The sequence below is a fragment of the Phytophthora ramorum genome (genome assembly GCF_020800215.1).
Source record: "Phytophthora ramorum isolate Pr-102 chromosome Unknown Phyram_PR-102_s0020, whole genome shotgun sequence".
NCBI lineage: Eukaryota > Oomycota > Peronosporomycetes > Peronosporales > Peronosporaceae > Phytophthora > Phytophthora ramorum.
Window position 1 is genome coordinate 907,247 of NW_027150666.1, and position 26,886 is coordinate 934,132.

A 26,886-nucleotide genomic window follows, 5' to 3' on the forward strand; every position below is an offset into this window, starting at 1 on the left:
TGTGAGGCTTTCGTGGTGCACGAGACGGATGTGTATGCCTGTAGTTCTTGTTGTTGCTTATCTAGTCGTTCTCATGTGCCTACTACGACGATGAATACGTGCGTGACACACTTCGCAGCTTGCCACGTGGTTGCTTGATCGAGGGATCTCCGGACTGGGTTGGGTGGGACTACAGCCTACCGACGGCCTCCACGATTGTCATTGCGATCGCGTCGACGACCTCCGTTGCCGCCGTTGCCGCCACGTTCATCGTGGCCCCCACGCCTGTCGCCATTGCCGTTGCGACCACCACGATCTTGACGTTGACGCCTGTAAACACAACAGCACGTTAGCATCCTGCTATCGGATCCTCAAGCCATAGGGCCACTTACATTTGGTCGCGCTGCTGTTGCTGGTTCCCGTTGCTGCTGTTGCCATCACCGCCTCTGTTCTTTCGTTTGCGCTTGTCTTCGTGTCCTCGCTTTGGCTCGACAGCTCCGCTGTTGTTGTTGTTGTTGCTGCTGTTGTTGCCACCACCACCGCCGCCGCCGTCGCGACGCCGCTTGCCTTCTGGTGCGATGATGGCAGCCGCCTCGCCCTCAGCCGGCTCGCGATCACGCTTGCGGGATGAGACCAGCGATACGATCTTCCGTCCTCCACCAGTAGGTGTCCCGGCGCCAGTCGGAGAGCTTTTCCCTGCTGGAGACGCCGTCACCGACGACGGAAGCGGCGGTCGCATACGATCACGTGCCACTGGCCTTGCGCGCTCCCCAGACTGCTGCTCCTTGGCTGCCTTGGCCTCCTTCTCAGCAGTGAGTTGACGACGCAAAGCAGCCTCCGATTGTTCTGCCGGTCGTGCTCTCTTGCGTCCAACCTCCGGGGTGGGAGGCTCGGTCTCTCGCTCCGACTTCATCGGCCTGTTCATCTTGGTAGACTCAGTACCCCGCTCTGGCTTGGGTGACGAGATCGGCTTCACAGGCTCCTCATTTCGCGCTGGGCTTGGTTTTGTAGCTTCGGGTTTCCTGGGCGTGTTATCTGCCTCTGCTTCGTCGCGGCCGTTCATCGAGTCGCGATTTCTTTGGTTGCGTTCATGACGATCGTGGCTGCGACTACGACTGCCTTGGTGTAAACTTGCGTCGCGGTCGCCACGTCCTCGACGGTCGCCCTCGCCTCTTCCACCACGGTTAGCTTGTCCTCGTTCACGCCCACGTTCGCGCTCACGAGATGAGCGGCGGCTATCGCTGCTGTTCCCGCGTTCATCAGCACGATCTCCTGAACGACTGCGCCGTGGTGCCGGTGAGCGCTCACTCTTCCGAGACGCTGACCCACTGCGTTCGCGCACCTCGTTTGTTCGACTGTTGGAGCTGCTGCGCCCAGCAGCCTTAGAGACCACTGGAGACGATTCGCGATCGCGGTGGTCTCGACGACCGCGTCGTTCTTCGCTCATGCGGTGCTCACGAGGAACATCAGCTGAGCTGTCTCGTCGATCTTCAGGCTCTCCGCGCTCAACACGATTCCGACGGTCATGAGGAGGATCTGCTGACCCTCCCCGTCCTCCACGGCTATTCCGATCGCGGTCACCGCCACGAATGCGCTCCGTATCTCGGCGCTTCATTCGAGAAGAGCTGGCATCGTTGGTATTGCTGCCTTTCCCCATCACAATTTCACCACTCTCGAGTTCTTGGCTTTCTGCACGGCTCAGCGCTGGCTTTGCCGAGCTACCACGCTTGCCTTCTCGGTGCTTCTCGTCATCGTTGCTGGTCTTCTTTTCGTCATCAGCAACGTCTGCTACACTTTTCTTGTCGTTGTTTGACAATGCAGCAGTGGGTGACTTCGAGGGGGCATTACGCGTACGCAGTAGCCTGTCGTCGACAAGTGATGCTTTACGCTTCGTCAGTAAGGCAAAGTATCGTTTCGCCATAATCTTGATGTCTTCGCGATCCTCGTTCGTAAGCTTTTCCACAATGCTTAGGATGACTTCAGCTGTTCCGCGCCCTGCAGGGAAGACGTCAATGAGCTTTGTGAGCACCACGAGTGTGTTTCGGATCGGCATGTACTCGCCACTTGCCAGTGCCATCGTGTACACAATCTCCAACTGCTTGTGCCAGCGAGCATATGCTGCCTTAAATTGTCGGTGCGCAAGGCGCTTCTTGTCATCTTTCAGGTCCAGACTCATGCCGATCTTGCCATGAATCGCTTCGTCATCGTACGTCACGCCGTTCTGGTACCAGCGTAAAATGAGCCCCAGTGTTTCCTTCATGAAAATACCAAAGTTGCTCGCCTCTCGCTCTGTCGCGCACAGCACTATTGCTGACACCTTCACATTCACCTTGTGAATATACTGCAGCGTACTAAGCTGCGGCGTGGCAAACGTATGCAAGCGCTCCATGAACTTGGCAGCGAACAGGGCGTCTTCGGGTGATATCAGTGAGCGAGGGATCACGCACTTCTGCAGCAGCTCATCGATGGAAGTCTGGTGGTCCTTCGTTTCATCTTTGAAAAACTTGCCCTTCATCTCCTCCAGCCGCTCGTACACTCGCTTTCGATGAGCCACCTGATCCTTCTGTTCCGTCGTCAGCACATCGATCATCTGCGTCGTTTTTTCTTTCAACTTTTTCCGCTCACTTCCACTTAGCGATGCGTTTGCACCAGAGGTGACCGAATTACGCAGGCGCAGAATCTCGGACTCGTACTGCTGGAACGGGATATGAATATCATACAGCTTCAGGCCCCAGAACGTTGCGTACACTTCCGGCGTCAAGCCTGTAAAGGGGTCTTCAGACTTTCCGTCGGGTCCATTATCCGCGCGCAACGCATGCTTGATGTCCTCCAGGAAATCCGAATTGTACATGAACCAACTCTTTTCTTCACTCGACGACCCATTTGATGTTCCGTTGCTGGCTGTGTTCGCACCGCCAGTTGCGTGGACGCCTCGTGGTGCCTTTTGCAGTACGGGGTCGTCGCTCCGCATCGCCGGGCGGCAGAGTGACATAGCCAGCTCCGGTGGCATGTTGTACTCGTGTACAAGCTTTGTAATCGAGGGAAGCATCTTTCGGTACACCAGTGGGTCAACAACGCCACCAAGAAACTGCAGAAGCTGACTAAGCGTGAGCTGGCAGGTATCAAAAACACGCCCAAGCAATTTCAAGTGCGGCAATTCCCGGTCCTCGTGGTACTCGATGCGGCTGCGCATTTGGCAAATCAAGATGCACAATGGCAAGGCTAAGTTCCGTTTGATCAGCGCATCACGCAGTCGTGGGATGGCACGCCGGTTCTGGAACTTCGGGTCCGTCGGCTCGTACCAAAGGTGCGGTCCTCCTGCCTGTGCTTCGAGTTGACTCACTGAAATATCTTCCAGGCTGAGACAGGACCCCATTTTTGTCAGCAGTTCACTCAGCACGATGAGATCCACGGATGCCCAGTTCTGAAGTCGCTGAATGAGGTACTGAAGAAGGCCTGCCAATTCTACGTTCGGATATCTGCGATAGAAACTGCCCGAGAAATTTGCGAGCGATGTCAGCCATAGCGAGACGTGGGTGCCGTCCGACTTCATTGACTTTTGCGGCCTCGATAATTCACTCACGAGGACGAAGGATAGGACATCCATTCCCAAAGGTGTGACGAACTTGAACGATTCCACAACTGGCTGGATCAAGTTATCGTACGACTGAATCTGTCGCAACATCGTGCGGAAAACGATCAGCGGGTTCGAATGCGCTACATGGGTCAGATTGCGAGCTGACAGTTTGGCGCGATCTGCTGTGAGTCTTCTCATGACGCCACGTGTGCTCTGCACCACCTCCGCCTCTTTTAGTCGCAGCTCCGGATACTTATCGTACGCCTCGAACCAATGTAGATACATTCGGTAGCGCTCGTCGCATGGGAACGTCTTCACCAACTCCCAAAGTTGGAATGCAGTACTTGGGTTACACTCCTGCAGAGACATCGCTGGTAGGAAAGTATTCACCAACAGCGACTTTACCTTGTCTAGGAGTGAAGCTTCTTTTACGTCCTTGTCAGCAAAAGTGCTGGGCTTTTTTGTGTGATCTTCGATCAACTTCCCGACAATCCGCAACAGCTTTCCGAAAAGAAATTGGTCGTGAAACAATTGCGGGCCGATCATATCCACGATAGGGAAAACGTCGGACACGCAGCCTTCTAGCGTAGCCACAGGACGGATATACCGGCTGCTTGTACTCACATGAGGGGTATCCTTCTTCGTCAATGTGGCATCACTTTTACCACTTACGAGCTGCAGGCTGCGCGACGAAAGAGGAGCGTACACCTTCTCAACCATTGCGTTCACCACAGCACAGAGCTCTATCGTGAGGGGTGTGAAAGTAAGAGGGTTCGCACCTCTTTTCTGAAACCACGAAATCATCTCGAAGGCGCGTTCCCGTGCTCCAATCTCCAAAAGTCCAACAATCAGCCCGTAAACCTGGTTGTGTTCTGCATCCTGCTTGCGCTTCTCGGCGGCCGCTGCAGCCTCGTCCTTACCATCCTCCTTGTCGCCATCTTTTTTGGCGGTAAGGCTAATCTGTCCAAACGATCCCGCTTTCTTGATCATCTCCTTTTCATGCTCCACGGATGCCTTCACAATTGCATCCCGAGACGGCGCCAAGTGTGGCAGAAGTGTGTCCAACTCAAGGAGTCCCTTATTCAGCAGCGTGGCAGCTAGACGGTAGAGCGACCGCGGCGTCGTGACGCCCTCAACGGCGGGCGGGTCGCGTTTGTAAAACTGGAACTTGAAGCCCAAAATGTGAGGCAAACATTCGCGCTTGAAAATATCGAGCAGCGGCGCGAAGCAGTCGTTTCTCGGGTGCATCTCATAGACGTCCAGCACCAAGTCCAAGACGCGGTTGGCATCCAGATCGAAGAAGCCAATCAACGCCATCAAGTCGGTCCTCGTGGCCTCCAGTTGGCTCTTGGTCACTCCAGTGTGCAGCAGACACAGCACCTTGGAGAAACCCTCGGTTTCCTCACGCAGCAGGTTGTACTTGGTCTGCGTGTACAGCGTCTTGGTGTTGATGCGCACCATCTTCTTGGCCATGAGCTGCGGCTCCGGGGTCAGCTCCGCGTCGTGCAGCAGGTCGAACTCCAGCGCCCCCTTGAGGTGCTGCAGCGTCAAGAGCTTCTCGTCCGCCACGGCCTTGACGAGCGCGCTCAGGTTGCGCCACTCCTTGGACGTGTGGCGCGCATGGCCGCGCTCGCTGGCCTCCACTTCGTTGCCGATGACCCACAGCAGGTCGCTCAGTAAGTCGCACGTCTTGTCGTGTTTGGTCTGTGGGCGTAAAACAATAAAAGCATTGTATCAGCACCATTGTAGCGTAAATCCCCAGTAAAAATACGAAAGTGTACCAGTTCCGCCTCCTTCAGCAGCCCCAGCACCTCGTGCTTGGTCAGTTTGGCGTGCAGAACAATCCACACGAGCTCGTACAGCAGGCGAGGCAGGTCTGCAAGAGGATGTCAGTAACTGCGTAAAAACACGGTGAAAACGTGTTTAAAACGCACCTGAGTCCGCCTCATGGCCCGAGAAATCGTCCACCGCGCGTGTCAAAAGGCGTAACCTGTAGCAAAAACAAATGCGTCAGTTCTGCGCGGTCTCGGGGCGCGATGCCACCTGCGCGTACACGTCGGGGCGTCCCGTATCCGTCCAGTGCCGAAGCGCCCGCTCGCCGATGAGCGTGAGCCCCGTGCGCGCGCGCTCCATCGTCGCTCGATCTTGCAGCTCCCGACCACCCGCGCCTATATTCATAAAGTGAGGGGGCTACCCTGCTTTTGTCTAAAATGATACGGGTTGGGAGAAACATACTTATTCTGTCATTATAAAACGCTCTATGATACGGGTTGGGACGAACATGGAGCAGCGCTGCTTTAGACACCACCGGCGTAGAGCAGGTACTGCGAGCAGAAGAAGATGGAGAACTGCCTCGAGATGAAGGCGAACACGTGCAGCAGTAGCACGCAGGCGTAGATGGCTACGATGGCCATGACCGTCATCATGTCCAGCTCGTGGTCGACGCTCAGCGAGTGGCCACTGATGGCGCTCACCTCGGGCTCCGCGTCGCTGCCGAGCTGCATGGCCAGTGAGACGATGTTCTGCAGGGACCACACGAACATGAGCGCGGTGATGGCGCCTGGGACGCCCGTGCACAGCAGCTTGATGCCGCCGAAGTAGAGTTGCGCGTACATGCCGTAGAGTCCCTCCTCCTGCTGCATGTGGACGGACGGGCCGTAGACCATCACCCGCTCGCCGCGCGGCGACACGAAGTTGAACAGCGTGCAGTCCAGTTGTAGTAAACGCCGCAGCGCCCACGTCTCCACGCGTCGGAACGTGGCAGCTGCGATGGACATGGGCAGTTTGACGACGAGCAGCGCAGCGATGCAGCAAACCGCGAACACGGAGAAGAGGAAGTTGGCGACGTGGAACAGCAGCGTCTTGTAGGTCACGAGCTGGAAGGGCGAAGACAGCAGCAGCCACACGAAGAGACACTCCTCTGAGCACGAGTAGCACGCACGTTCGCAGAGGTGGAGGCCGCGCTTGCCTCCGCCCAGTCCGCCGTCGAACTCGGACTCGACCTCGATCATAGACACCTCGAAGGTACCGTATTCGTCGCTCACGACGGAGCCCACATCGGCGGAAAACTCGATCAGCCCCGGTCTGGACGTTTCCTGGTGGGTTAAAGCAACCATGTCTGGCTGGCTGTGGCTCTGGAGACTGATAAAGCTATTGCTGCCCCTCGTTGAGACCTTAAAAAGAGTCTCCCGCCTCTCTCCCACTGCACGCACCAGGTGGTTGGTCGGCTCGTGGCCGCGCATGTCATCGGCGCAGTGGGCTCGAGTGAGCAGCGCGAAGGTCTACCGGCCGGTCTGGCATCTGATGGCGTGCGGCTTTCAGAGAGGGGAATTATCGTAGTTTGTGTGAAAGCGGATCTAAGAGAGAGTTGAAGAGGAATCCTTTGATATGGCATATGCGGTTCGTCAGGCCGACGTGGACCTGCGCAGCACTTTGAGACGATGGCGAGCGACGACGGCGACTACGACGGACTCTGGGCCAAGTACTTCGACTCGAAGGAGGACCTGGCGCTGCCCAATGGAGACGTGAGTGCATCAACTGTTTGTTCTACGTGTAGTAAATGGGCTGGAGACTGACGTCGCTCTGTGCTGGTGAAGATGTTCCGAGTGTATCGCGCAGGCTCTCAGGGTCCTCACGTGGTGCTGCTGCATGGAGGAGGCTACACGTCCATGACATGGTGTCTCGTGGCGGTGAGTGACAATCCACAATTGTTGTAATACGCTGGAGACTGAGGCTGCTTATGCTGCAGGCGATGCTCAAGGAGAGCTGCACGGTGCACGCATTCGACCTGCGCGGCCACGGCCAGACGCGCACGACCCGCGACGACGACTTGTCCATGACGACGCTGGTGGAAGACACGCTGCACATATTGGGCCGTGTGATCCCTCCCACGGCCCCCAAGACGGACGCAGCGCCGGATCCCGAGAACCCGCAGACGATCATTGTTGGTCATAGGTGCGTGATGGCTGAAGTGAGCAGATAGGAGAACGTTTTTGCTGACCTTTTACTCTGGTTGATGACATTTCCAGTTTGGGTGGGGCCCTTGCGGTTCGTGTTGCTGCGACGGGCCAAGTGCCGTCTCTGGTGGGCGTGATGGTGATCGATGTGGTGGAAGGCACGGCCATGGCATCGCTGAAACATATGGGCGCCATCCTCGAAAAGCGCCCGTCCCGCTTCCGTTCCTACAAGGATGCCATCCACTGGGCGCTGCATAGTGGCACAGTCCACAACCCAGAAGCTGCCGACGTCTCGATTCCGTCCCAGTTAAAGCAGCTTGAAGACGGCTCCTTGGCGTGGAAAACGGATCTGGCTAGCAGTGCGAAGTATTGGCACGGTAAGAGGCTTTGCCAATGCTTTTGGATTGTGCTTTCATCTCACTCAATGTGGTGGTTACTGTAGACTGGTTTTTCGGTCTCTCGAAACAGTTTCTATCGCTGAAGGAAGCCAAGGTGTTGGTGCTGGCAGGTAAGGTGGAACACTATATTCTCTTTGGCAAACGCCTCGCTAATGATGCCTGCCGCTGTGCGTTGTTGTTTGGCAAAGGCTCTGACCGCTTGGACACGGAGCTCATGCGTGGGCAAATGATGGGCAAATTTGAGATGCGACTCATGTATTCATCAGGACACGTGATCCAAGAAGACTGTCCGCACGAGGTGGCTAACGCCATCATGGAGTTCTGTGGTCGCTGCGCCCGTGTTCTCAGCGGCGACATTTTTGGCTCTAACGGAGCCCCTAGACAACCGACCAAAGATCTGATCTTGGCAGAACGCCTAGCGAAAGCGCGCGCAATGATCCCGAGCGAGGGTGCTCACCACGATGCCCACCACCTCCCCAGACCCCCTCCCCAGTAAACACACCTTGTCGTTGTATCTTGCTGTGTAATTGTTGCCTCAACGAGGCTTACAAGTATGGTAGGCAGGTTGCAATAGCCAAGAACCCCCCCCCCCCCCCCTCCTCTAAATCTAAACGCACAATACGTTAAATGTTTGCACGGACCGCGCAACGAAGTGCCGGCCTCCGGAGTGCATCACGTGCGCGCTCTTGGTGTCGATGGCGATTTCATGTGCCAGTCCCTCGGTCGTGGATCGACGCTCCTTTTTGGCGGCGACGGGCTTGATCGCGAATCGACTGTCGCTGTAGACGAAGACCGAACCAACCACCAGGAAGACGCCGAAGTAGAAGGAGAACGTAGCCGTCTGGTCGAACATGTAGTTGGAGATCATGCATGACAAGACGAGCGAGAATGACGTGCCAAAGTTCTTGACAATGTTGTCCGAGTATCGCACGACCGCGGCAATGGTGAGGCCGCCCACAGCCTGCAGGAAGATCACTGCAAAGACCGCCGGGTGGAATCCGTTGAAGAATCCGTTCGTCCACACTTCGCCGAAGTTGCGCACGAGGTCCACGCACGTGACGCCGACAGAGATGGCGGACAGCTGCAGGTTTCGCGTCCAGAGCGGGTCGAGCGTCTGCTGGGTGGCGATGGACTTGTGTGACTTCATGACGCGCTCGAAGTAAGCGGCCGCGAGCCCCGAGTTGATCGCGAGGCCAATCATAACGCAGATACCGATGAATCGCTTGCTGTCCATGGCTTCGTCCGCGTGCTGGGGGCCGCTAGGGAGTCGCGAGTAGGAGCAGATGGCCACACCGGCCATGAGCGCGAGCATCGCGCACCACTGAACGGCGCTAAAGCGGCGGTGCAGCAGCACGATCATGAACATGGCCGTGGTGATGATCTTGAGCTGGTACACGATCTGGTACGTGGCCACGTCCACGTAGTCGTAGGCTACGAGCGCGAACATGTTTTGCAGCGCATAGAGGAAGGCGAGCACCGCCATCTTGGTGAGTCCCTTCTTGTCGGCGAACACCTCGATCTGCAGCGTGCGCAGCGACGCGCCCACGTTTCCGCGCTTGGTCTTGAGCAGCATGAGATAGCACAGCAGGAACTTGAGCAGCTCCACGAGCAGCACCACAGAGCTGGGCCGGTACTTGGGCCCGGCCTTGGCGCGCGAATACTTGGACACGATGGACAGCGCCGTGTTCTGCAGCACGAGCATGACGAAGCTCACGTGCTTGAGCGAGATCCCCATGGTCGGAAGGTGGGGCTGGAGGGAAGGACGAACTGTGAACGCACGAGTGATCCGTCCACGGTTAACCGTTACCGCACTGAAACCGCTGAATACTCCGAAATGACGCTTGGTCGGAATTAACGAGTGCACTAGGGGACAGAATACAAATATCAAGTGTCTTTCCGTCGACTGCATAGTGTATTGCGGGGCAGAGCAATCGTCACGGACCAATCAGCGGCGACTACGTCTCGTCTCTGGATCGCCCCGTCGTCATCGCACTTAAGCTGTGCGGAACGGTGCGGCAGCGGATCCATAATTGAAGAACATGGCGTCAGGCTTCGGCGAGGTCTGTCGGCTCGCTATCTGTGTGTGGAGGCTTGTCGATCGTTATTAACCCTTAATGGTGCGTGCGATGGTGTCGTTGCAGCTGGTCCTGGTGCTGGGGGACGCTCATATCCCGAATCGCGCCTCGGAGATCCCTGACAAGTTCCAGAAAATGCTGGTGCGACTGTCTGCGAAGTCGCCGCTTGGTTTCTGCCGCTAATGTTGTGCTTCACGTGGCAGGTGCCCAACAAGATGCAGCACGTCTTGTGCACAGGCAACTTGGTGACTAAGGAGCAGTATGAAGAGCTGCGTAACTTGGCGCCCAACGTTCACATTGTGGCAGGAGACTCCGACCAGGTGAGGCGGCGGTTCGCGCTGCGAGGTGACGGAAATGCACCTAATACGCACGTATGAACTGCAGGAAGGCGCGTATCCGGAGACGAAGGTCATCACAATTGGCCAGTTCCGGATTGGACTGTGTCATGGGCATCAGGTTGTGCCCTGGGGCGACCAGCACAGCCTTGCCGCGCTGCAGCGAAAGGTATAGACACTCGATACTGCGTTGGCGTGGCTGGGGTGTTTTCTAACGCACTGCCTCGTGGCTTCTGCAGATGAACGTAGACATTCTAATCACTGGCCACACTCACGTGTTAGTACCGAAGCGGTTTTCGACACGTTGATTCATGGCGCTAACTTCCAGTCTTTTGCACAGGTCTCACATTCGGACCGAGCATGGCAAGTGGTTTGTGAATCCTGGCTCCATTACTGGCGCATTCAGTAGTTTTACGGGTGATGTGATCCCAAGCTTTATGCTCATGGCGTTGCAGGGGCCAAAGGTCGTGGCCTTCCTTTATGAGCTCAAGGGTGACAACGTCGTCGTTTCCAAAAGTGAGTTCACGAAAGAAACGTAACGTCACTATACAGACTTCAATGGATATCACTTGTCTTGTGTTTACTGTAGAGTGTCAAGCAACGTGCTTGGTTGTTATATTCTCCATGTTCTGTGGGGACTATCATGTTGCAAAAGGCCAAAAGGGCTATCGTGGGCTGCTGCTACTATGCTACTACGCGATTGGTGCTCAGAAGTGATACTTGGTCCTTGCTTCGTGCTGGTCTGCCAACTAAGACTGGTTGAGCTCTGCCTCCAGGTCCTCGAAGAACACTACCGGGTCTAAAATCACGGGATTTGTCACGCGCGGCAGCACGCTCACCTTGTACGCTTCGTAACGCCGCCACATTTCAAAGCCGCGCAGCGTGTGCTCCATCTCCTTCAGCAAGTGCTTGCGCATGGCGGCGTCCTTGCTGCTATTGCTGTTCAGGTTGCTATTCGGGTCGATCGGTGGGGTCAGTCCGTTCTCCCGGGACTCTGGTGAGCGTCCAGGCGTGAACACCTCCGAGTAGAACGACTGTAACTTGCGGTGCTGCAGCCGGTAAACGGTCAGGTGCACTACTGACGCCATCTTGCAACCTAGCGCTGCAAGCCGCATGCTGCCAGCGCTCTGGAAGGCGCGGATCGTGCTCTCAATTAGCGAAGACGTCTGCGACAGCGTCATTACACAATTGTCGCCGAACGAGTGTGCGTGTTGAGCGTCATTCTTCTCCTGGTACGCCACCTTAACCTCCTGAAGTTTGAGCGCGTACTCGAAGAACTTGGCACCTGACCGCAAGTAATATCTCCCCTGTGTGAGTTGCCCTTCGGTGCCGCGCTCGCTCGAACCGCGGCGGTTTCCTTCGTGCTTAAGTTTTCGTGCCTCATCCATTAGTTTCGCGGACTCAAGACGCAACTTCTGTACGTCACTTCCGGGTGCAAAAGTGATCGTGAAATGCCCAACAGGAATCGGTGGAGGGATAGCAGCTTGCAAAGGTTCCTTCTTCACCTCTTCCGGTGGCTGCTTCACGTCTTCTGCCTTCACAGTCTGTTCCTTTTTTACAGGTTTCTCCTGCTCCTCGTCCTTGGATGTGTCCCCGCTTAGTTTCTTCTTGCACACTTCACACATTGCCGGCGCACTAGGAGCAACTGGAGCAGGTGCTTGTGCCGGTGGTGTGAGATTATTAACAGACCCATTCGACGCCGGTGGGGTCGGCTTATTTGTGTCGGCATCCCTGGAGTCCGAGGCGGTCTTTTTGCTTTTGCTGCTGGTGTTTTTGCTCGACTTGCTGGACTTGCCGTGCTTGCCAGACTTGCTGGATTTACTGGACTTGCTTGACTTGCTAGGTTTGCTAGGAGTAGCTTCAGTGGGCTGATCTCCCCGTGTTTCACTGGAACTCGACTCAACAGAAGGAGGCTCCTTCCATGTCACGCGTTCTATATCTCCTGTAGCAAGCCTCCGTCGAAACTCTTCATGCCGCGGTGACGATTCATCTTTAAAAGCGTCCGCCGGCGTGTCGCTCTGCCCTGCATGCCGTACGCTGAGCAAGCAGTCTCGTACGTACGTGGACATTTGCTTGTAGTACTCCGAGTCCGGGCGATGTCGTTTCCGCGCGCGAACAGCCTTGATCGGGTAGGATGGCGCGTCCTTCCTACTAGTTTTATGGTCCTGGGTTGCAGGCGAGCTCTCAATGCGCACTGGAGGCGTAGCAACAGCAGGCTCCTCCTCCACTTCCATCGCAGTAACTCCGTCTTCGTCGTCGCTGTCTACAACAGACAGCAGACTATCGTCGTCCGAGTCGTTGCCCTCTGTCGGCAATACTTTACCCCGCGAGATGGCGGTTGGGAAGCGGAGCTGCTTGCCCCGTCCGACGCTGGCCGGCATGACTTCCACCGCCACGGGCGTCGCGTCCTGCGTGGCGCCCATTTCATCGCCGCCGTCCTGCTCGTCGTCGGACGAGAGTGGCGTGGATGACCCCACGTCGGAAGAGGCCACCGAGTCATCAGAGTCCGAGTCGGCGCCGTCTCCGCCAGCCGTTCGGCCGTGCAGCGCCGCCTCTTTGCTGGAGATGGCGCGGCTCGGCGCGTTCTTCTTGGAGGACACAAACTTCCGCTTGGCCATCTGCGCACACACAGAACCAGTCAATTCCTGCGTCCCGGGGGCTTTAGCGCACCTGGACGCACCTTTTTTCGAGCTAATTAACGGCGTCGTCTATTTCCGTCCTGCTGCTACCGCCAGCGCTGCGTCTTGCGCACCTTCAGTGCGGATCGGGGCGCTTTGACGCCGAGAGAGGCCTCGAAAGCGAGGGGGGACTGGCTGGCGAGGGAACGAAGACGCCCTCGCGCGCGAATTCCGGTGCTTTTGGCGGTGTACGGAGACTCGCGGGGGAGAGAGAGCAAGATACGTCCACGGACCGGGCGGATACTGCCACTCCGAGCCTGTGGGTCGCCTGCCTTGCGCCTGGGAGGAGGGAAGCGGTTCCTACTGCCGCGCGATGCCAGCAACAAGGACAACTACTGACTGGGCCGGTTTTGGGGGGCTTTTGTTTTCGTGGTGGTGTGGCGCACATATGTTGTGTGACCCACATATATGTACCAATAAACCGGCACGCTCTGGTGGTACCAACCGGCATGATGGTCACAGCCGACGTTAAAGCCGCCGTGATGGATATCGTCACGACCTCCAACTTCCACGCGACGCTGCTGCCGGGTGCGTCCGGTCCACTTCTGTCGTCTCCTACGGCTGTTGACTGAGTTTGTGGCGTGTTGCAGGCCTCGTGAGCGTCGTCTTCGTGCCGGCCGAGCGCATTCGCCATGGCAGTTGGCCGCTGCTCAAGTGCGTAAGCTGCTGCTTACTGTTGAATGTGCGCGTTGCAGTTGAGAGGCAGAGGGCTCACGGGTCTCGGACTGACTTTTGCGCTGCAGTTTGCTGCTTTACAGCGGCTGCAGCTTCGACGAGAACGAGGGCGGCTGCGTGCGCTCCGAGCGCCATGTGTGTCGCGCCATGCAGACAGAGATCTTCTCCATCGTGTCGGACCGCGAGGGCGCCACGCTCTTCATGGACCCCAGCGGCGTTGAGATGTTCCAGCGAGCAGTGCGTCGTCTATGCTCAGTCGTGTAAGATTGAAAAGTATCCTTACAGTGTGTTGCTGCTTGCAGGGTATGGACGACTTGATCACCGTCGCACCGCAGTCTTGGCGAGCCATCCAGGTGAGAACTGCAATGCTGAGACTTTCAGACGGGCGGGTGGTCTGAGTGTGCCTGCTTTGGCGTGTATTGTGCAGATCCACTTGGGTCCGATGGTGGCGGAGTTCCCGGGCGTCGTGAGCTTCCTGTCCAAACAGCTTGCAGACGACCACATCAGTATCCTCAACATGAGCACGTACGACACAGACGTCATTTTTGTCCAGGAGCATCACCTGGAGGCTGCCATCTCGTGTCTGCAGTCGAAGTTATCGCGTGGATTGCACGGTTTGAAGGAGGTGCGAATGCTATGGGCAGTTTTGTGCGCTGCACTTTCTCGAAAGCTGATGTTTCCGATGAAATATACTCCTACGCAGGCCAAGGACGCGGAGAAAGCGCTGCACGGCCGTGAACCGACGTCGCCTACCGATGCTGCCGAATGCAGTGAGGGAGTTGCGGTGGGCGAGCCACTTTCCCGAGTCGGAGACGGACAGTATCTGACAGGTGCGTGCTTTGCCTTGTCGTTCCTCTTTCCGGTGTGCTGACTGTACGTTATTTGGTATGCAGTGTATCCCGAGTCTCTGGTGCTCGTGAGACTTCAGAAGGATGCCCTTCGTGCCAGTGCTTACGGGCTAACGCAGCTTGTGCTGCTGTCAACGGGAGGATCATCCAGCGAGGGAGAAGACGAACCACTCGAGACTGGAGAAATGTCCTTCTGGTGCTGCTGCGAGACAGCTGAGGAAGTGAGCCTAATTATGGATGAGCGCTGCTTAGCATCCTTCGAGGAGGACTCGCTCATTGTGTCACCCGATCGCTGGCGCGCGATTAAGCTGAGTGGGCGGGCGTACGGCTTCGACGAGACGGGTGTGGTAGCAGCGATGTCAGCCTGCAGCACGGATGCGCAGGTGCTCAACGTGAGCTGCTTTGGCTCCAACGTGGCTTTCGTGCTCGATGACATGCTGGGCGATGCAATCGAGACGCTGTGCTCTTCGCTGGAAATCTCTCGTGTGGAGAGATAAGCCAACGAGAACCATTTGCATGTGGTTGATACCGTGATAGCAGGTATACAATAGGAACTTCGTACGAAGGGATAGTAGCGGTGAAGACCATAACGACGACAAACTTGTTGCTCGCGTTTTTGTGAGGGCCACGCGAAGCTTTATGAGGACAGAATATCAGAAAAATCACACTTTGTTCAACAAGTACGTGTCAGAGCGAAGACCAACCGTCGGCATGCTTGGACGGCAACGATCAAACGCAAGCTTCGGACGTCCGTAACACGAGCACCATCTTACACGGCCCACCAGAAAAGAATTGGCGCTTTTCCTGAAACCTCTAAAGCTCGACGCCCTCCTGCTTCCGCTTCTCTGCGTGAAGCATAGTCCGTCTCTCCTTCAATGCGCCAAGTTCACTTCTGATGTCGTTCCTTCGGGCATTAATCTTGCGTAGAGCATCACCCTCCGGTTTTTGCGCTAGACTTTTCGACACTGACGCTTGCTCCTCCTTCAGCGTTTTGATCTTTGCGTCCACCTCGCTCAAAGCCGTTTCCATCTGCGCCGATCGCAAAGATACGAGATAAATTAATATCACCACACAAGCAGAGCGATGATAGCAGCCGACGGGATCCTTACCTTCTTCTTGGATTTGAACTTCAGGTCAGCCTTCTTCTCTACCACTTGGTTAAATAGTGCCTTGCTCTCCTCCTCGACGACGAGACGGTGCTGACGCACCGCCTCCAGCTTCGCATGCAGCTGCCGCACCTTCTCCATTTCAGTCTTCAGGTCCTTGGCTACAGGATCCTGCGAGTCCACATTGGCTTGGGCCTTGTGCTGCTCCAGACGCTTCTTCGCATCTTCCACAGCTGCGGCAAGCTGCTTGTTGTCGCGCTTGTATCGCATGCGCGCTGTCGCAAGAGCTTTAGCCTTTTCCTCGAGTGCTTGGTTTTGTGCAGCCGTCTCAACGTTGAGTGCTCGTTGTTCTTCATTCTACGTAGTGCAACATATGCATACACGTTAACAACCTGTACAGTACACATTTCCGCAATCTATGCAGCGATAAAATCGTACCGCCAGCATATCTTTTTCGGTCTGCCAGGATCCACACAGAACAACAACATGTCCAACATTAGTCACACCTTATCAACGCCAAGCCCAGCGCTGCCAATGAACGTTGTGCGTGCCCCAGGGACGTACCGCTTCCTTGCGCAGGGCCTCCACTGCAACACGGTGCTTCGAGACGCTGGCTTGGAGGGTCTCGTTCTCCGTTTGGATCTTTTTGTACTGTGCCACGAGCGCATCAAACTTCTTCTGCTGTAAGGTGATCTCCCTCGTCTGCTTGTCGTGTTGGGCACGAAGGTCTTTTTCCAATGTTTTCGAGCGAATAGTGGCCTCCTTAATTTGTTCCTCGAGGTTGGCAGTCTTCTCACGCATGAGCTCTTCAGTCGGCGCATTTGTCACATCATGCGCATTCACTAACCACATGACATCCGTCAGACTGATGCTCTGGTAGTCCTTGGTGTTGTCTTTCTTTCCGCGGTGCGCAAAATTCACGTTAACACGGAAGCCCGTCTGGGTCTTTTGGGCGGTGCGCATGAACGGGTCGTCGTTGTCATCCAGCACGTAGTCATTGCTTTGTCCGTTTGACGAATCTGCCCAGTTATTCGAGGTAGCTGAGGTAGCTAAAGATTTGGCTCCACCGACCGACTCCGTGGGGGACTGCGGCGCACTTTCGTCCACTGGCTGGCGATAACGGATCCATCGACGCCGACGCACTGCATCGGTGGGGTGCCGTGAGGCATGGCTGAGGTCATCGCCCAGCAGACGCACAATCTCCACGAAATCCGCTGCATAGGTCCAGCCGTCCCGATCCACCGCTGTATAATTCTGATCGATCTCCCAGTCCGAGACCCACTCATGGCCAGCAGGTAGCTCACCCTCCGGCTTCTCGTCTTGTCCTGCACCGGGCGCTGCGTGGCGGTCACTGAAAGTCTTGGGGTCCATGGGCTGCAGTTTGCCTTCCAGCCGCTCGTTCTCAAAGATCTCGACGACGACTTGGCCATCTCGATCCACGTCCTGACTGCCTGATCCTCTCGCCTGGCCTGTCTTGCCTCCAGGTCCAGCCGTGGTACTCTGCAGCGACGTCTGCAGACTCCTGTTGGCCTGGTTGACGAGCGCCACCATGCGCGAGACGCCGAAGAAGCCTCCGCCCGCCGCTTTGCCGCTGTTGGGCGTGTCCAGACCTGCAAAAAACCCGCAACATGCGTCAGATCAGCACCCAAATAGACCGGCGACAGTGGCGTCGGGCCCTACGCTTCGTGTCCGCGTCCGTGGGCGGCTCCCACTGGGTCTGGCCCGACGCCACGTGCAGATAGTAATCCCTCCCGGAATTTCGGCTGCTAACTAGTCGCCATCCCGGGGGCATATCGCAAGAGGAGGGAGAGGTACCTGCGGCTCCTGCGGCGGCGCTGGAGCTGGCCGTGTGGTTGGCGGTTGCGGCGGCCGCTGCGCTCTCGACGCTGCTGTTGCCCGGGAGGAGGCTCCCGCCGCCGCTGATGCTGCTCATGGCCGACGCGGCAGCGCCAAAAATGCTGGTGCTTGTGGTGGCGCCCCCATTGTTGTTGTTGCCCCCGGAACCGCCTAGACGCAAGCGCGAGATCATCCTGCCGAGGGGGAGCGCTTCCTCCTACTTTGGCTTGTTCCCAGCCTCGACCCCGGCATATCCCAGAACAGGGGATCCCAACTAGGTGCGACCAGAGTGATGGTACTTGCTTCTCGATGAGATAGTTGTCGCACGAAGGTACAAATACGGCATGGCTACATTCAAGTTGCAGCTGAAATGATACCGTATAAATGCGGGAGTCAAGTTGCTTGACGCCTCACTTCGTACCGCTGAGCGACGCATTCATCGATCTTGCAGTGGCGCGAGCGCTCTCCAAGTCTTCGGACTCGCCTGGGAGCATCGCGTACTGTGTCTTCTTCAGCTGCAGCCCGCGCATGGACCTCGGCGCCATCGATGACGACGAGCCGCCGTTGCTGGAAGTAAGCGAGGCAGTGTCAGTATCGTCGTCGTCACTTTCTTGCTGTTTGAGCTTGGCCATCCGCTTCTTCTCACTGCGCTCCATAATTTTGCTGGGCGAATCATGCTGTTCCGTGCATGGACCCGAAGAACGACGCTGTTTGACAGCATCCGTTGGTGCGGACACGTCGGCATGTGCCAAGGGGTGGTGGTAAATGTACATGGAGATGATGAGCACCGTGAGGCCACAGCCGAACTCCAACGATGGTGAAAAGGAGAAGAAGAGCATCGAGAAGAGCATCGTCAGCATCATCGCCATGGAATGCGAGTACACGCAGGCGATATTGTCCAAGTACTTGAGAATGAAGCCCATGCCGATTCCACCGATGCTGTTAACGGCCACCACCGCCAGCGTCCAGTTGCTGTAGCCATGGAAGAATCCCTTTGAGGAGATGTCTTCGCCCTCCACCAGCAAAACCCCAGCAGCGTTGAAGATGATGCCAAACACGTACATCTGGATGTTCTGCCACAGGAACGGGCAGCTCGACTTCCGCTTGAACGCCCACTCGGTGAACACACTCGCGCAAGACGACAAGGTGACGCCCACCAACACCAACAGCACGCCAACGACCAAGTCCTGCGCACTCTTGTCCGCGGCGTCTTGTTCCCCTGACTGCGTCCCGCCACCGCTGCTGCTCGTCTTGGCCATAGCGCCCTCCATCTGCCGTAAGTGGTTCGACTGACTCGTGAGCACGCCCACCACGAGCAGCACGATGGCGACTTTGCGTAGCTCCGAGAGCGGATGTTTCAGGACAAAGCGGAAGAGCACGGCTGTGACCACGATCTTGAGGTTCCAGAGCACGGAGAGCGTGGCGGCGTCCATGAAGCGTAATATCACGTAGTTGAGGTTGTTATCAATGGTGTAGAGGAAAGAGGGAACTGCGTAGTAAAAGGCCTCAAGCGGTACGAAGCGCGCGGGTGCCGGCGTCTCGGTGGCGACGATCGCGATTAGCATCACCACCAGCTTGAGCACCTCGATGAGCAACGTCACGGTCGTGCTGCTGTACGGGATCTTGCCGTCCTGTTTGGACGCGCTGATGCACAAGTTGCCCGAGCACATGAGCGTCGCCACCACCAGCATCCCTGCCAGCCTGCGCACGACCTTCATCTTGCCAGGAGGTAAGAGCTGATCTGCTATTGTCGACAGGTCTCTACGTGACGTCAGTTTTATCGTTAAGTTGCTTCAGAAACGTTACGTTGCAGTAAGCAAGACTAAGTGGCTGAACGAACAACTTCAACTTTGGCGGCAGTTTGCGTTGCCAATGCGGCGCCAGCAACAGCGCTCCCAGTGGGAAGTAGAAGGGATGACGCGCGGAAGTCGATGTTCCGATGGCTGCTAGGTTGCCGCCAGTCCATTGCTGAAGTTACGTGGATGTGAATGTAGCGGTCATCTCGTAAACGTAGCTCGCTTCACCTCTCAGCCAACTACTTCCCTGCAAACGATATGACACGTTTTGTGCTGACGTTTGTTTGTTGATTGACTAAAGTGCAGTATCGTGAATTGCTCCAGGCTGCAAACTGCAGTCTCTTCACTGTGACGTTCACAATATCCTTGGCGATTTCTGTCGAAAGGACGCGCCACCAACATGGAGGTTTATGGGGCGTACGGCGACGGCGTGGCGCGTATCCGCGAGGCAGTGCTGGAGAACCAGGTGCGTTTCAGCGAATCGTTTGAGTTATCTCTGTCATCTCAAATGTCCTGCGTGTCGGTCCTCTGTAGCTGCAAATGAAGCAGGTGGAGCAGTCGCTGCTGGGTTTCCAGAAGGGGCTGCTGGGCGTGGAGCGTGAGATGCTGCCGGTCTACAAGCTCACAGAGCAGCTGCGAGGCACACAGAAGAACATCGACCTGAGCGTGCAGGAGCTGCGTCAGATCAACGAGAACTTCGTGGCTGCACACGAGGTACAAAGCGACATTCACAGTATTTTCTACTTTGTGTTGAGGTTTAACGCTGTGTTTGTGCTTGGGTGAAGCTGGCTCCGGTCCTGTTGAATGGGTCCAAGTTCGACCAGGACGAGTACGTCAAGTCGCTGCAGAAGCTGCTGGTTGCCATCACTTTCCTGGAAGGTCATCGCTCCTACGAAGGATCGGTGAAGGCGCTGGACCAGGCCAAGGAGCTGCTCGGCCAGGTGCGACGCAAGTGTATGGCCGATTTCGCGAGCGTTGTGAGTGTGCTGTCCAGAGGGGAGCGAGACGACCATGGGACTTTGAAGTGGGTCGAGCCTAGCAAACATGACGTTTCCAGAGCAGCACAGCTACTGGCTTGCTTAATGATCTCTGGTGTCGACCAGACAGAGCTCCTCCGAGAGTACGGCAAGCAGCGCTTTGATGTGATAAGGATGTTCTTGGGAGAAGATCCATCCGGGAGCTCCATGGGGTTTGACTTGAGCACTCCCGTTACTGCGCTTGCCAAGTGTGTGAAAGACATTGAAGTTACTATTGAGGCGGAGAAGGTGTTGGCTGGACTCATCTTCTCGAATGAAGAGTTAGCCAACGGAGCGTTTCGCTACTCCACCCTGCAAGTCCTCGAGTCTTGGAAGAAGGACATTGATTCATCGCTACGCTCGCCAAAGCAACTTGATGCCGTCAAGCTCTTGTTAGTGCATGATTTGCTGTTGGAGCGAGTTGAAGTGCTCGAGGCGACAGTACTTCCACCTCTGCTGCTCCGCGATCGCGAAGGGAAAGGACTGGACGATCCGTGGGTTTTGTCAAAAGCTGTGAGCGAAATCGTCAATGAACTGGCAGTGACTGCCAAGCAGAAGCTCTTCACATTTCAGCCCGGTCTGGTTGAGGCGTCTGGAGACCGAACAGTTACCAGAGATGGCAACGTGCACCCGATTTCCAGTCACGTAAGCCTATTTGCTGTTGCTTGTGCTCTTGTGTTTCATGTTCTCATCGTTGATCTGTACAATATCCAGACCATCAATTTTCTGCGAAAGATATGTGATCAAGCGAAACCCCTGAAGGTTTTGCTCACGAAGGACTCTGATGTCACCCCGGTATCGTTTGTCGACACGGTTGTCACTCAACTCATCGAAGCTCTCATTTCAAAGGCTGACCAACTTAAAGGGCGGGAAGGATTAAAGCGCCTTTTCCTCGTGAACAACTTCGGCTACGTCACCAACTCGTTACCACATTGCGCCCAATCCGATGATTCCGACTTGGAGGCACAGATCCATGGCATCATAAAGCCACGCGTGGAGGCCATGAGAAATGATGCACTCGCTCACTTCATCCAGTTAAGTTACATCACTTTCAAGGAGTACCTGAATGATCCGACCGAACCACTACAGTTTGCGAAGGGCGGCAGCGTGTTGACTCTCGAAAGTGGCAGACTCCTCAAGGAAAAGTTTTCGGTAAGTTTCTCGACCCTCTCATCCGCTGGGTACTGAATGATACTTGTGACTTGCAGAAATTCAATGATCAATTGGAGGAGCTCCACAAGACTCAGAGGACGTACGTGGTCGCAGAAGTCCCCATTCGCCAACACCTCATTCGAACGGCTGTTGACACCATTATCCCAGTGTACAAGGCGTTTTACGAAAAGTGAGCAACGTGCAGGCTGAGCTCGTATGTAGCCCGTGATGCTTATTATCTGCGTTTAACTGTCATGATCTGTAGGTACTCGGTCATTCAGTTCTCCAGGAAGCACGCGTCCAGGTATCTGAAGTACCCCCCTCAAGCAGTCCAGGCTCTTCTGAAAGAGTTGTTTTCGGGTGAGGCTTCTCCGGGAGACAAGCACAGCGAAGTCAGTTCGTCCTAGTCATCATCGCGGGATTGAAAGCCGATGGATCGAGTTGGTTGACGCTTCCGTGACTATTAAATACTCTTCGTTGATGCTAAGAAACAGGAAACAAAAGAAGTCAGTCCGTGCATCGTTGCACTAGCTAAGTACTTCACCTTAAGCAGACACCCGTGATTTCTGTGCCTGGAATCTCCATCGTTTGCTTCAGAATGCCGTCAGAACTGAGCACCGATATTTTCCCGTGACTAGCACTTCCACCTAGGTAAGCCCAACAAATATTAGCCCAGATCCAAACCTTCACCAAACGCAGCATCTTACCTGCAAAATCATAGTGACCGACATACAAAGTGCCGTCCGCACCACAAACAACCCCCGATGGGCCCATCCCCCCGGCAAACTGGTAAAAGACGCTCGTATGGTAGGCATTGCTTGGTCGTTGCTGCAGTCTCACGATGCGGTTCTGCATGGTCTCCGCCACAAAGATCGCCCCCGTCTGCGGTGACACTGCAATACCCCACGGGTGGGCCAGCGCCTCCATCACGAGCGGCCGCAGCACTTGACCCCCGCTGGGACTCGACGCGATGCAGAAGACGCTTCCGCGCGGCTTCTCGAGCGTCGTGTCCCCCAATGGTCCGCTGTCCGTGAACAAGAGCGCGTCGTCCTGTGTGAACGCGATACCGTTGGGGCCTCGGAACGCGCGGTCCTCATAGGCCTTGACCATCACTCCTGGCTGAGCCGCGTCATCCACGCGCAGGATGGCGGCATGCGCACAGTCGGAGACGTGCAGACGCCCTCGGTGGTCGAACTGGGCGCCTTGGGGCTCCCCGCCCGAGAAGACGACGGCCGTGTGGACGTCTGGAGGTGTGTACCGGAGCACTTCGCCTGTGCCTGCCGACACGTAGTGGATGCAGTTGCTGGTGTCCACGAACGGGCTGCAGATCTTGGCGCCGCGACACGGGATGACGTCCATGACGGCGACGTTTGAAGATCGTTTAAATGGGGATTTTGTATGGTTAGTGATGGAGAGGGGGGATTGGTAGAAATACAGGGGTTTCTTGCTGTCTTTGACTGGCAGTTACATTCCGACCATGAGCGGCAACAAGAACCCGACGAACCTCAAGCTGGAGGAGCTGGTGGAGAAGGCTGGCGTGGGCAAACACGTGCTGGAGGATCCGCAGCGTGTGGTGTGCGACGATGTGTGGACGGAGGAGCGCGAGCGCCTGGCGGAGGAGCATCTGAGCCAGGACAAGTCCACGATCCCCGCGTTCTGGCAGCGTGCGTGGAGCTTTCTAACGTCTTTGGAGTAACGTGACACTGATGCTGCTGCCCTGCAAACAGACAAGTACGAAGCGGAGGCGGCCAAGAGCTGGGACAAGTTCTACAAGCGTAACTCCACCAACTTCTACAAGGACAGACACTATCTGCACCTCGTGTTCAAGGACCTCGGCCATGTGCCCGAGGGTGGAGAGACGAGGACGCTCCTGGAGGTCGGTAGCGGCGTCGGCAACGCTGCACTACCGCTGCTGGAGGTTAACCCGGTGCTCCACATCGTGGCCATCGACTTTGCTGACTCGGCCATTGAGCTACTCAAGGTGCCGTCGTTGAAGGAAGTGCGTTGGTGTCTGTGGGTGGTGACGTGACTTTTTGGCTGTGCACTGCTGCAGAAACAACCGTTGTATGACGAGGCTCGGGTGGCTGCCTCTGTGTGCGACATCACGAAGGATGCGCTCCCGCATGCGGCGCTCGCCAACGGAGGCGTGGACTTCGCGCTCTTCCTCTTCTGCCTGTCTGCGCTGCACCCGGACAAGATGCGGGACGCAGTGAAGAAGGTGGCGGCCGCTATCAAGCCCGGAGGCAAACTTTTCTTCCGTGACTACGGCCGTTACGATCAGGCGCAACTGCGCTTCCGCTCTGGTTGCAAGCTGCAGGAGAATTTCTACGTGCGTCAAGACAACACGCGTGCGTACTACTTCACGACGGAGGAGGTCGAGGAGATTTTCACGGAGGCTGGCCTGGTTCCGGTTGAGAACGAGTACATCCGTCGGCAGTACGCCAACAGACAGCAGAATATCGTTCGCTTCCGCGTGTGGGTGCATGCAATTTTCGAGAAGCCTCTCACCGCTGCGGCGACGGCCATGGACGCGGCTTAAGTTTAAGCGGACTGCCGATTGCAGTGTATATGGTTTATCACTACAATTTACCCGCACATATATGATAGATGCACGTGTGGTGAGTACGACGGTTAGTGTTTACTTAAGCAATGTTCTTCTCTTGGGCAGCCAGGTGGTGAAGCAAATCAATGAAGACGCGATTGTCAATCTCAGTCACGAGAGTCACGTTGGCCTGCTCTGGGGGGCAGTCCTCTTCCCAAATGCATGCGCCGCGCTTCTCGTCCGGAGCCAGGTGAATGCGGCCCTTCAACGCAGGAGCAGTCTTGATGTACTCCGGGTGCAGCAGGATGGCGATAGCGTAGGCATCGCACGGGAAGAAGCCTTCGTGCTCACAGAACGACCGCGTGAACTTCCAGATCTTCTTGACGTATTCGGCTTTCGAGTTCGCCTCCTCGTGGAAGATTCTGTCGTACGTCTCCCACGGAATGGCATTGTCCACGCAAGTCTCGAACGGCACGACGAAGAGTTTCTTGGCGGTGCAGTGCTGGTAGACAATGTCCGTAGCCTCGGGGTCGCAGCTCACGTTAAACTCGGAGTGGGCCGTTTGATTGCCCTCCCCACGGGACAGGCCACCCATGACCACCAACTGCTTCACGTTCGACATGAAGTTCGGGTCCAGTAGAATCGCCAGAGCGATGTTGGTGAGCGGCCCCACCGCCGCGATCACGAGCTCTCCGCTGTACTTGTGTGCCAGGTCGATGAGCGCGTGCACAGCTTCGTTGCGCCGTGCCGCAGTCAGCGGGGCGTCCACCTTGCCAGATTCGCCTCCAAGACCGTCTGGACCGTGACCCTAGACGGCAAAAGGAACTCAGTCGAATTGACGTCAAGCGGAAAGCTCCTTGACGCACCTCCCATTTTTCCTCCGAGACACTGGCGACGATCGCTTTGGACGCGCCGCTGTACACGGGAACATTGACACGTGCTGCTCCTTGGAGAATGCTGCAGCCATAGAGGATACTGTTAGTGTTGTGTGTCATTCCGTCGTTTGTGTCAATTGACAACGCACTGCGCCACGTTGTGGTTGGCCTGGTGGACGTCCACATTGCCGAAAACGGTGGTGATGCCCACCACCTGGTCGCCCGGGAACGCGTGGAGCGCCATGAGGATGGCGACGGCGTCGTCCACACCCGCGTCGGTGTCGATCACGAGGCGCATGGAGGCAGAGGGCGTCGATTGGCAAAATGGCTTCAGCACATCATTATTATCAGTCGAAACGAAGGGTTTTGATCATGCGTTTGGATAGGTTCAACTGCAGTCATGGCTTCACATTTTGGTGGTCAACAAGTTGAATTTGGGGTTACTTGTCCATTAGTGTTCGGATCTTTTCGGGCGTTGTGGAGTCATTGTAGTGCAGACTGCAGTACTTGATCGTGTCCATGAGCTCCGACGTTGCACCGTGCGCGTTCTGCTTCCACTGCACGAGTTCCTTTACACACCGCTTGATCTGAAGAAGACAAGTTTCTGTGAGCGCAAGAAGAAGAATATACAGATACAGGAGTTGTCCACACCTTCACTTCCGACTTGGAACCGAATGCACCGTGCATGGCTGTGTGATCGTAGAGAATGATGGCTCCGGTCATGGCCCGCAGGTAATTCATCATAGGACGTCCATCCTTTGGTCTGGTTCGAGAAAATATGAGCATGCAACAAGTCCAACCAACACAAGCCTCAGTCACTTACCTGCTGCCCGATACGGAGCAACACCGGGAATTTGCTAACACAGCGGAGACTTCTACTGCGGCCGGCTCCTTGGTCATGGCGCACTCTATCGCTCGGATCAGTGCTTTTAGCATGGGGCAGTGATCGGCCACGAAAAACGACATCGCGTTCAACGGGGCATCCGTCACGCTACTACGTCAAGCATAGCAACGATTAGTCACCAATGCGTTCGTTTAAAGAGTACCGTGTGGACACACCTCTCAAGCTGGTTCGACACCGCAGTGTTGACGGCAATGAAGCGCCGGAAGTGGCTCAAATCGTTTTGAATATCGGGCGTCTTCGATTTGATGCCATCGAAGCTCACTGCGAACTCGACCAGACTCGCGATTTTCTCCATAAGGAAGCCGGCCGCTTTCTTGGTCGCTGGACAAAGAAAAATTACTGTCAGTATTGCAAAATGTGCCTGCATCACTGGAAAGCAGAGGCCACCTTACACTTTTGACTGGAGATCTGGATTAGCGCTGCAAAGATTGTTTCTGCGTAGGCATCGACAAGTTATTAGTATCAGCGAGGACTCTCGCCCACTTGCGTGTGCGCTTCATACCGATATCAATGGCGAGATCGTAGAGAGCTCGAATCGAGCTCACGTTCGGGGCCAACTTGGTGATCAGCTCCATCTTCAGGAGCTCATTATTTGGGTCACGTATGGTCTAACGACGTCAAAAGTCAGCCTCCCTGTTGCTGTACTCGATGAATAACTCGATCAAACCTTGCCTTTTGGATGAGTTGCAGACACCCTTCGTAGCACTGCATTCGTACTAGCGCGTTCTTTGCCTGGCTGATAATATCGTCCGATTCGGACGCGAGATCTTGGCACATTTGGTCGATAATGGCCTCTGCACGACATTGAGCACCAAACCATCAGTAAAGCGCTCAAGACGGCGGAGCTGGCAGCTTCAGACAAACTTGTCGTACCGGAGAAGCTCTTGTCGCCGCTGTGGCGCAGCGAAAAGTTGAACATGCGCGGCATCCAGTCTCTGAGCTCGAATGCTAGCTGTGTTTACCGTGCTCGGGGCAATGGAAGGAAAGAGCAACAGGCTTTCTCACGCGGGATCCTGCAGTGCGTGAAGAATCTCGGGCAGGCCTTCCGTTGGCGTCTAAAAGTGCGCTATCCTTTTTTGAAACGACTGCTGCACCAACGTCTTCAACATGACAATCAACCGCACCACCAGACTATTCT

General features: G+C 56.0%; 15 protein-coding genes across 16 annotated transcripts; 6 read left to right on the forward strand and 9 right to left on the reverse strand.

The window, feature by feature from the left end:
- Positions 1-176: 176 nt before the first annotated feature.
- On the reverse strand, positions 177-5,689 carry KRP23_14291 (THO complex subunit 2; the record flags this gene model as incomplete). Its single annotated transcript, XM_067885098.1, has 5 exons — positions 177-309; positions 372-5,260; positions 5,338-5,432; positions 5,491-5,546; positions 5,610-5,689. The coding sequence occupies 5 exons, from the start codon at positions 5,687-5,689 to the stop codon at positions 177-179; spliced, it is 5,253 nt and encodes a 1,750-aa protein (XP_067737848.1).
- Positions 5,690-5,853: 164 nt separating this feature from the next.
- On the reverse strand, positions 5,854-6,672 carry KRP23_14292 (uncharacterized protein; the record flags this gene model as incomplete). Its single annotated transcript, XM_067885099.1, has 1 exon — positions 5,854-6,672. The coding sequence occupies one exon, from the start codon at positions 6,670-6,672 to the stop codon at positions 5,854-5,856; it is 819 nt and encodes a 272-aa protein (XP_067737849.1).
- A 324-nt stretch (positions 6,673-6,996) lies between these two features.
- Positions 6,997-8,406, forward strand: KRP23_14293 (putative protein phosphatase methylesterase 1; the record flags this gene model as incomplete). The annotated part of the gene is made up of 6 exons (XM_067885100.1): positions 6,997-7,080; positions 7,153-7,245; positions 7,305-7,510; positions 7,585-7,889; positions 7,955-8,020; positions 8,099-8,406. The coding sequence occupies 6 exons, from the start codon at positions 6,997-6,999 to the stop codon at positions 8,404-8,406; spliced, it is 1,062 nt and encodes a 353-aa protein (XP_067737850.1).
- Positions 8,407-8,517: 111 nt separating this feature from the next.
- Positions 8,518-9,645, reverse strand: KRP23_14294 (UDP-N-acetylglucosamine transporter; the record flags this gene model as incomplete). Its single annotated transcript, XM_067885101.1, has 1 exon — positions 8,518-9,645. One exon carries the CDS (start codon positions 9,643-9,645, stop codon positions 8,518-8,520), a length of 1,128 nt encoding a protein of 375 aa, XP_067737851.1.
- A 304-nt stretch (positions 9,646-9,949) lies between these two features.
- KRP23_14295 (Vacuolar protein sorting-associated protein 29) lies at positions 9,950-11,037 on the forward strand (the record flags this gene model as incomplete). The annotated part of the gene is made up of 7 exons (XM_067885102.1): positions 9,950-9,970; positions 10,052-10,126; positions 10,189-10,305; positions 10,370-10,489; positions 10,560-10,597; positions 10,661-10,836; positions 10,910-11,037. 7 exons carry the CDS (start codon positions 9,950-9,952, stop codon positions 11,035-11,037), a joined length of 675 nt encoding a protein of 224 aa, XP_067737852.1.
- Positions 11,038-11,069: 32 nt separating this feature from the next.
- On the reverse strand, positions 11,070-12,938 carry KRP23_14296 (uncharacterized protein; the record flags this gene model as incomplete). Its single annotated transcript, XM_067885103.1, has 1 exon — positions 11,070-12,938. The coding sequence occupies one exon, from the start codon at positions 12,936-12,938 to the stop codon at positions 11,070-11,072; it is 1,869 nt and encodes a 622-aa protein (XP_067737853.1).
- On the forward strand, positions 12,652-13,098 carry KRP23_14297 (uncharacterized protein; the record flags this gene model as incomplete). The annotated part of the gene is made up of 1 exon (XM_067885104.1): positions 12,652-13,098. One exon carries the CDS (start codon positions 12,652-12,654, stop codon positions 13,096-13,098), a length of 447 nt encoding a protein of 148 aa, XP_067737854.1.
- Positions 13,099-13,447: 349 nt separating this feature from the next.
- Positions 13,448-15,018, forward strand: KRP23_14298 (Cytosolic arginine sensor for mTORC1 subunit 1; the record flags this gene model as incomplete). The annotated part of the gene is made up of 7 exons (XM_067885105.1): positions 13,448-13,526; positions 13,589-13,652; positions 13,742-13,910; positions 13,976-14,026; positions 14,101-14,298; positions 14,377-14,503; positions 14,567-15,018. The coding sequence occupies 7 exons, from the start codon at positions 13,448-13,450 to the stop codon at positions 15,016-15,018; spliced, it is 1,140 nt and encodes a 379-aa protein (XP_067737855.1).
- Positions 15,019-15,334: 316 nt separating this feature from the next.
- On the reverse strand, positions 15,335-17,656 carry KRP23_14299 (uncharacterized protein; the record flags this gene model as incomplete). Of its 2 annotated transcripts, none has more annotated exons than XM_067885107.1 (5): positions 15,335-15,550; positions 15,631-15,984; positions 16,066-16,086; positions 16,192-17,237; positions 17,443-17,656. In XM_067885107.1, the coding sequence occupies 5 exons, from the start codon at positions 17,654-17,656 to the stop codon at positions 15,335-15,337; spliced, it is 1,851 nt and encodes a 616-aa protein (XP_067737856.1). The 2 variants fall into 2 exon arrangements, with proteins under 2 accessions (XP_067737856.1, XP_067737857.1); XM_067885108.1 differs by having other exon boundaries at positions 17,308-17,656.
- A 217-nt stretch (positions 17,657-17,873) lies between these two features.
- On the reverse strand, positions 17,874-19,181 carry KRP23_14300 (CMP-sialic acid transporter 2; the record flags this gene model as incomplete). The annotated part of the gene is made up of 1 exon (XM_067885109.1): positions 17,874-19,181. One exon carries the CDS (start codon positions 19,179-19,181, stop codon positions 17,874-17,876), a length of 1,308 nt encoding a protein of 435 aa, XP_067737858.1.
- A 478-nt stretch (positions 19,182-19,659) lies between these two features.
- Positions 19,660-21,834, forward strand: KRP23_14301 (Exocyst complex component EXO70A1; the record flags this gene model as incomplete). Its single annotated transcript, XM_067885110.1, has 6 exons — positions 19,660-19,725; positions 19,794-19,973; positions 20,045-20,920; positions 20,990-21,427; positions 21,484-21,617; positions 21,693-21,834. The coding sequence occupies 6 exons, from the start codon at positions 19,660-19,662 to the stop codon at positions 21,832-21,834; spliced, it is 1,836 nt and encodes a 611-aa protein (XP_067737859.1).
- Positions 21,835-21,837: 3 nt separating this feature from the next.
- On the reverse strand, positions 21,838-22,786 carry KRP23_14302 (uncharacterized protein; the record flags this gene model as incomplete). The annotated part of the gene is made up of 3 exons (XM_067885111.1): positions 21,838-21,910; positions 21,972-22,074; positions 22,135-22,786. The coding sequence occupies 3 exons, from the start codon at positions 22,784-22,786 to the stop codon at positions 21,838-21,840; spliced, it is 828 nt and encodes a 275-aa protein (XP_067737860.1).
- Positions 22,787-22,904: 118 nt separating this feature from the next.
- Positions 22,905-23,966, forward strand: KRP23_14303 (tRNA N(3)-methylcytidine methyltransferase METTL6; the record flags this gene model as incomplete). Its single annotated transcript, XM_067885112.1, has 3 exons — positions 22,905-23,091; positions 23,155-23,408; positions 23,481-23,966. The coding sequence occupies 3 exons, from the start codon at positions 22,905-22,907 to the stop codon at positions 23,964-23,966; spliced, it is 927 nt and encodes a 308-aa protein (XP_067737861.1).
- Positions 23,967-24,069: 103 nt separating this feature from the next.
- KRP23_14304 (putative uridine nucleosidase 2) lies at positions 24,070-25,142 on the reverse strand (the record flags this gene model as incomplete). Its single annotated transcript, XM_067885113.1, has 3 exons — positions 24,070-24,777; positions 24,836-24,926; positions 24,994-25,142. 3 exons carry the CDS (start codon positions 25,140-25,142, stop codon positions 24,070-24,072), a joined length of 948 nt encoding a protein of 315 aa, XP_067737862.1.
- A 142-nt stretch (positions 25,143-25,284) lies between these two features.
- KRP23_14305 (CYFIP-related Rac1 interactor A) lies at positions 25,285-26,676 on the reverse strand (the record flags this gene model as incomplete). Its single annotated transcript, XM_067885114.1, has 8 exons — positions 25,285-25,431; positions 25,496-25,607; positions 25,668-25,838; positions 25,904-26,069; positions 26,141-26,182; positions 26,251-26,356; positions 26,466-26,542; positions 26,622-26,676. The coding sequence occupies 8 exons, from the start codon at positions 26,674-26,676 to the stop codon at positions 25,285-25,287; spliced, it is 876 nt and encodes a 291-aa protein (XP_067737863.1).
- Positions 26,677-26,886: the final 210 nt, after the last annotated feature.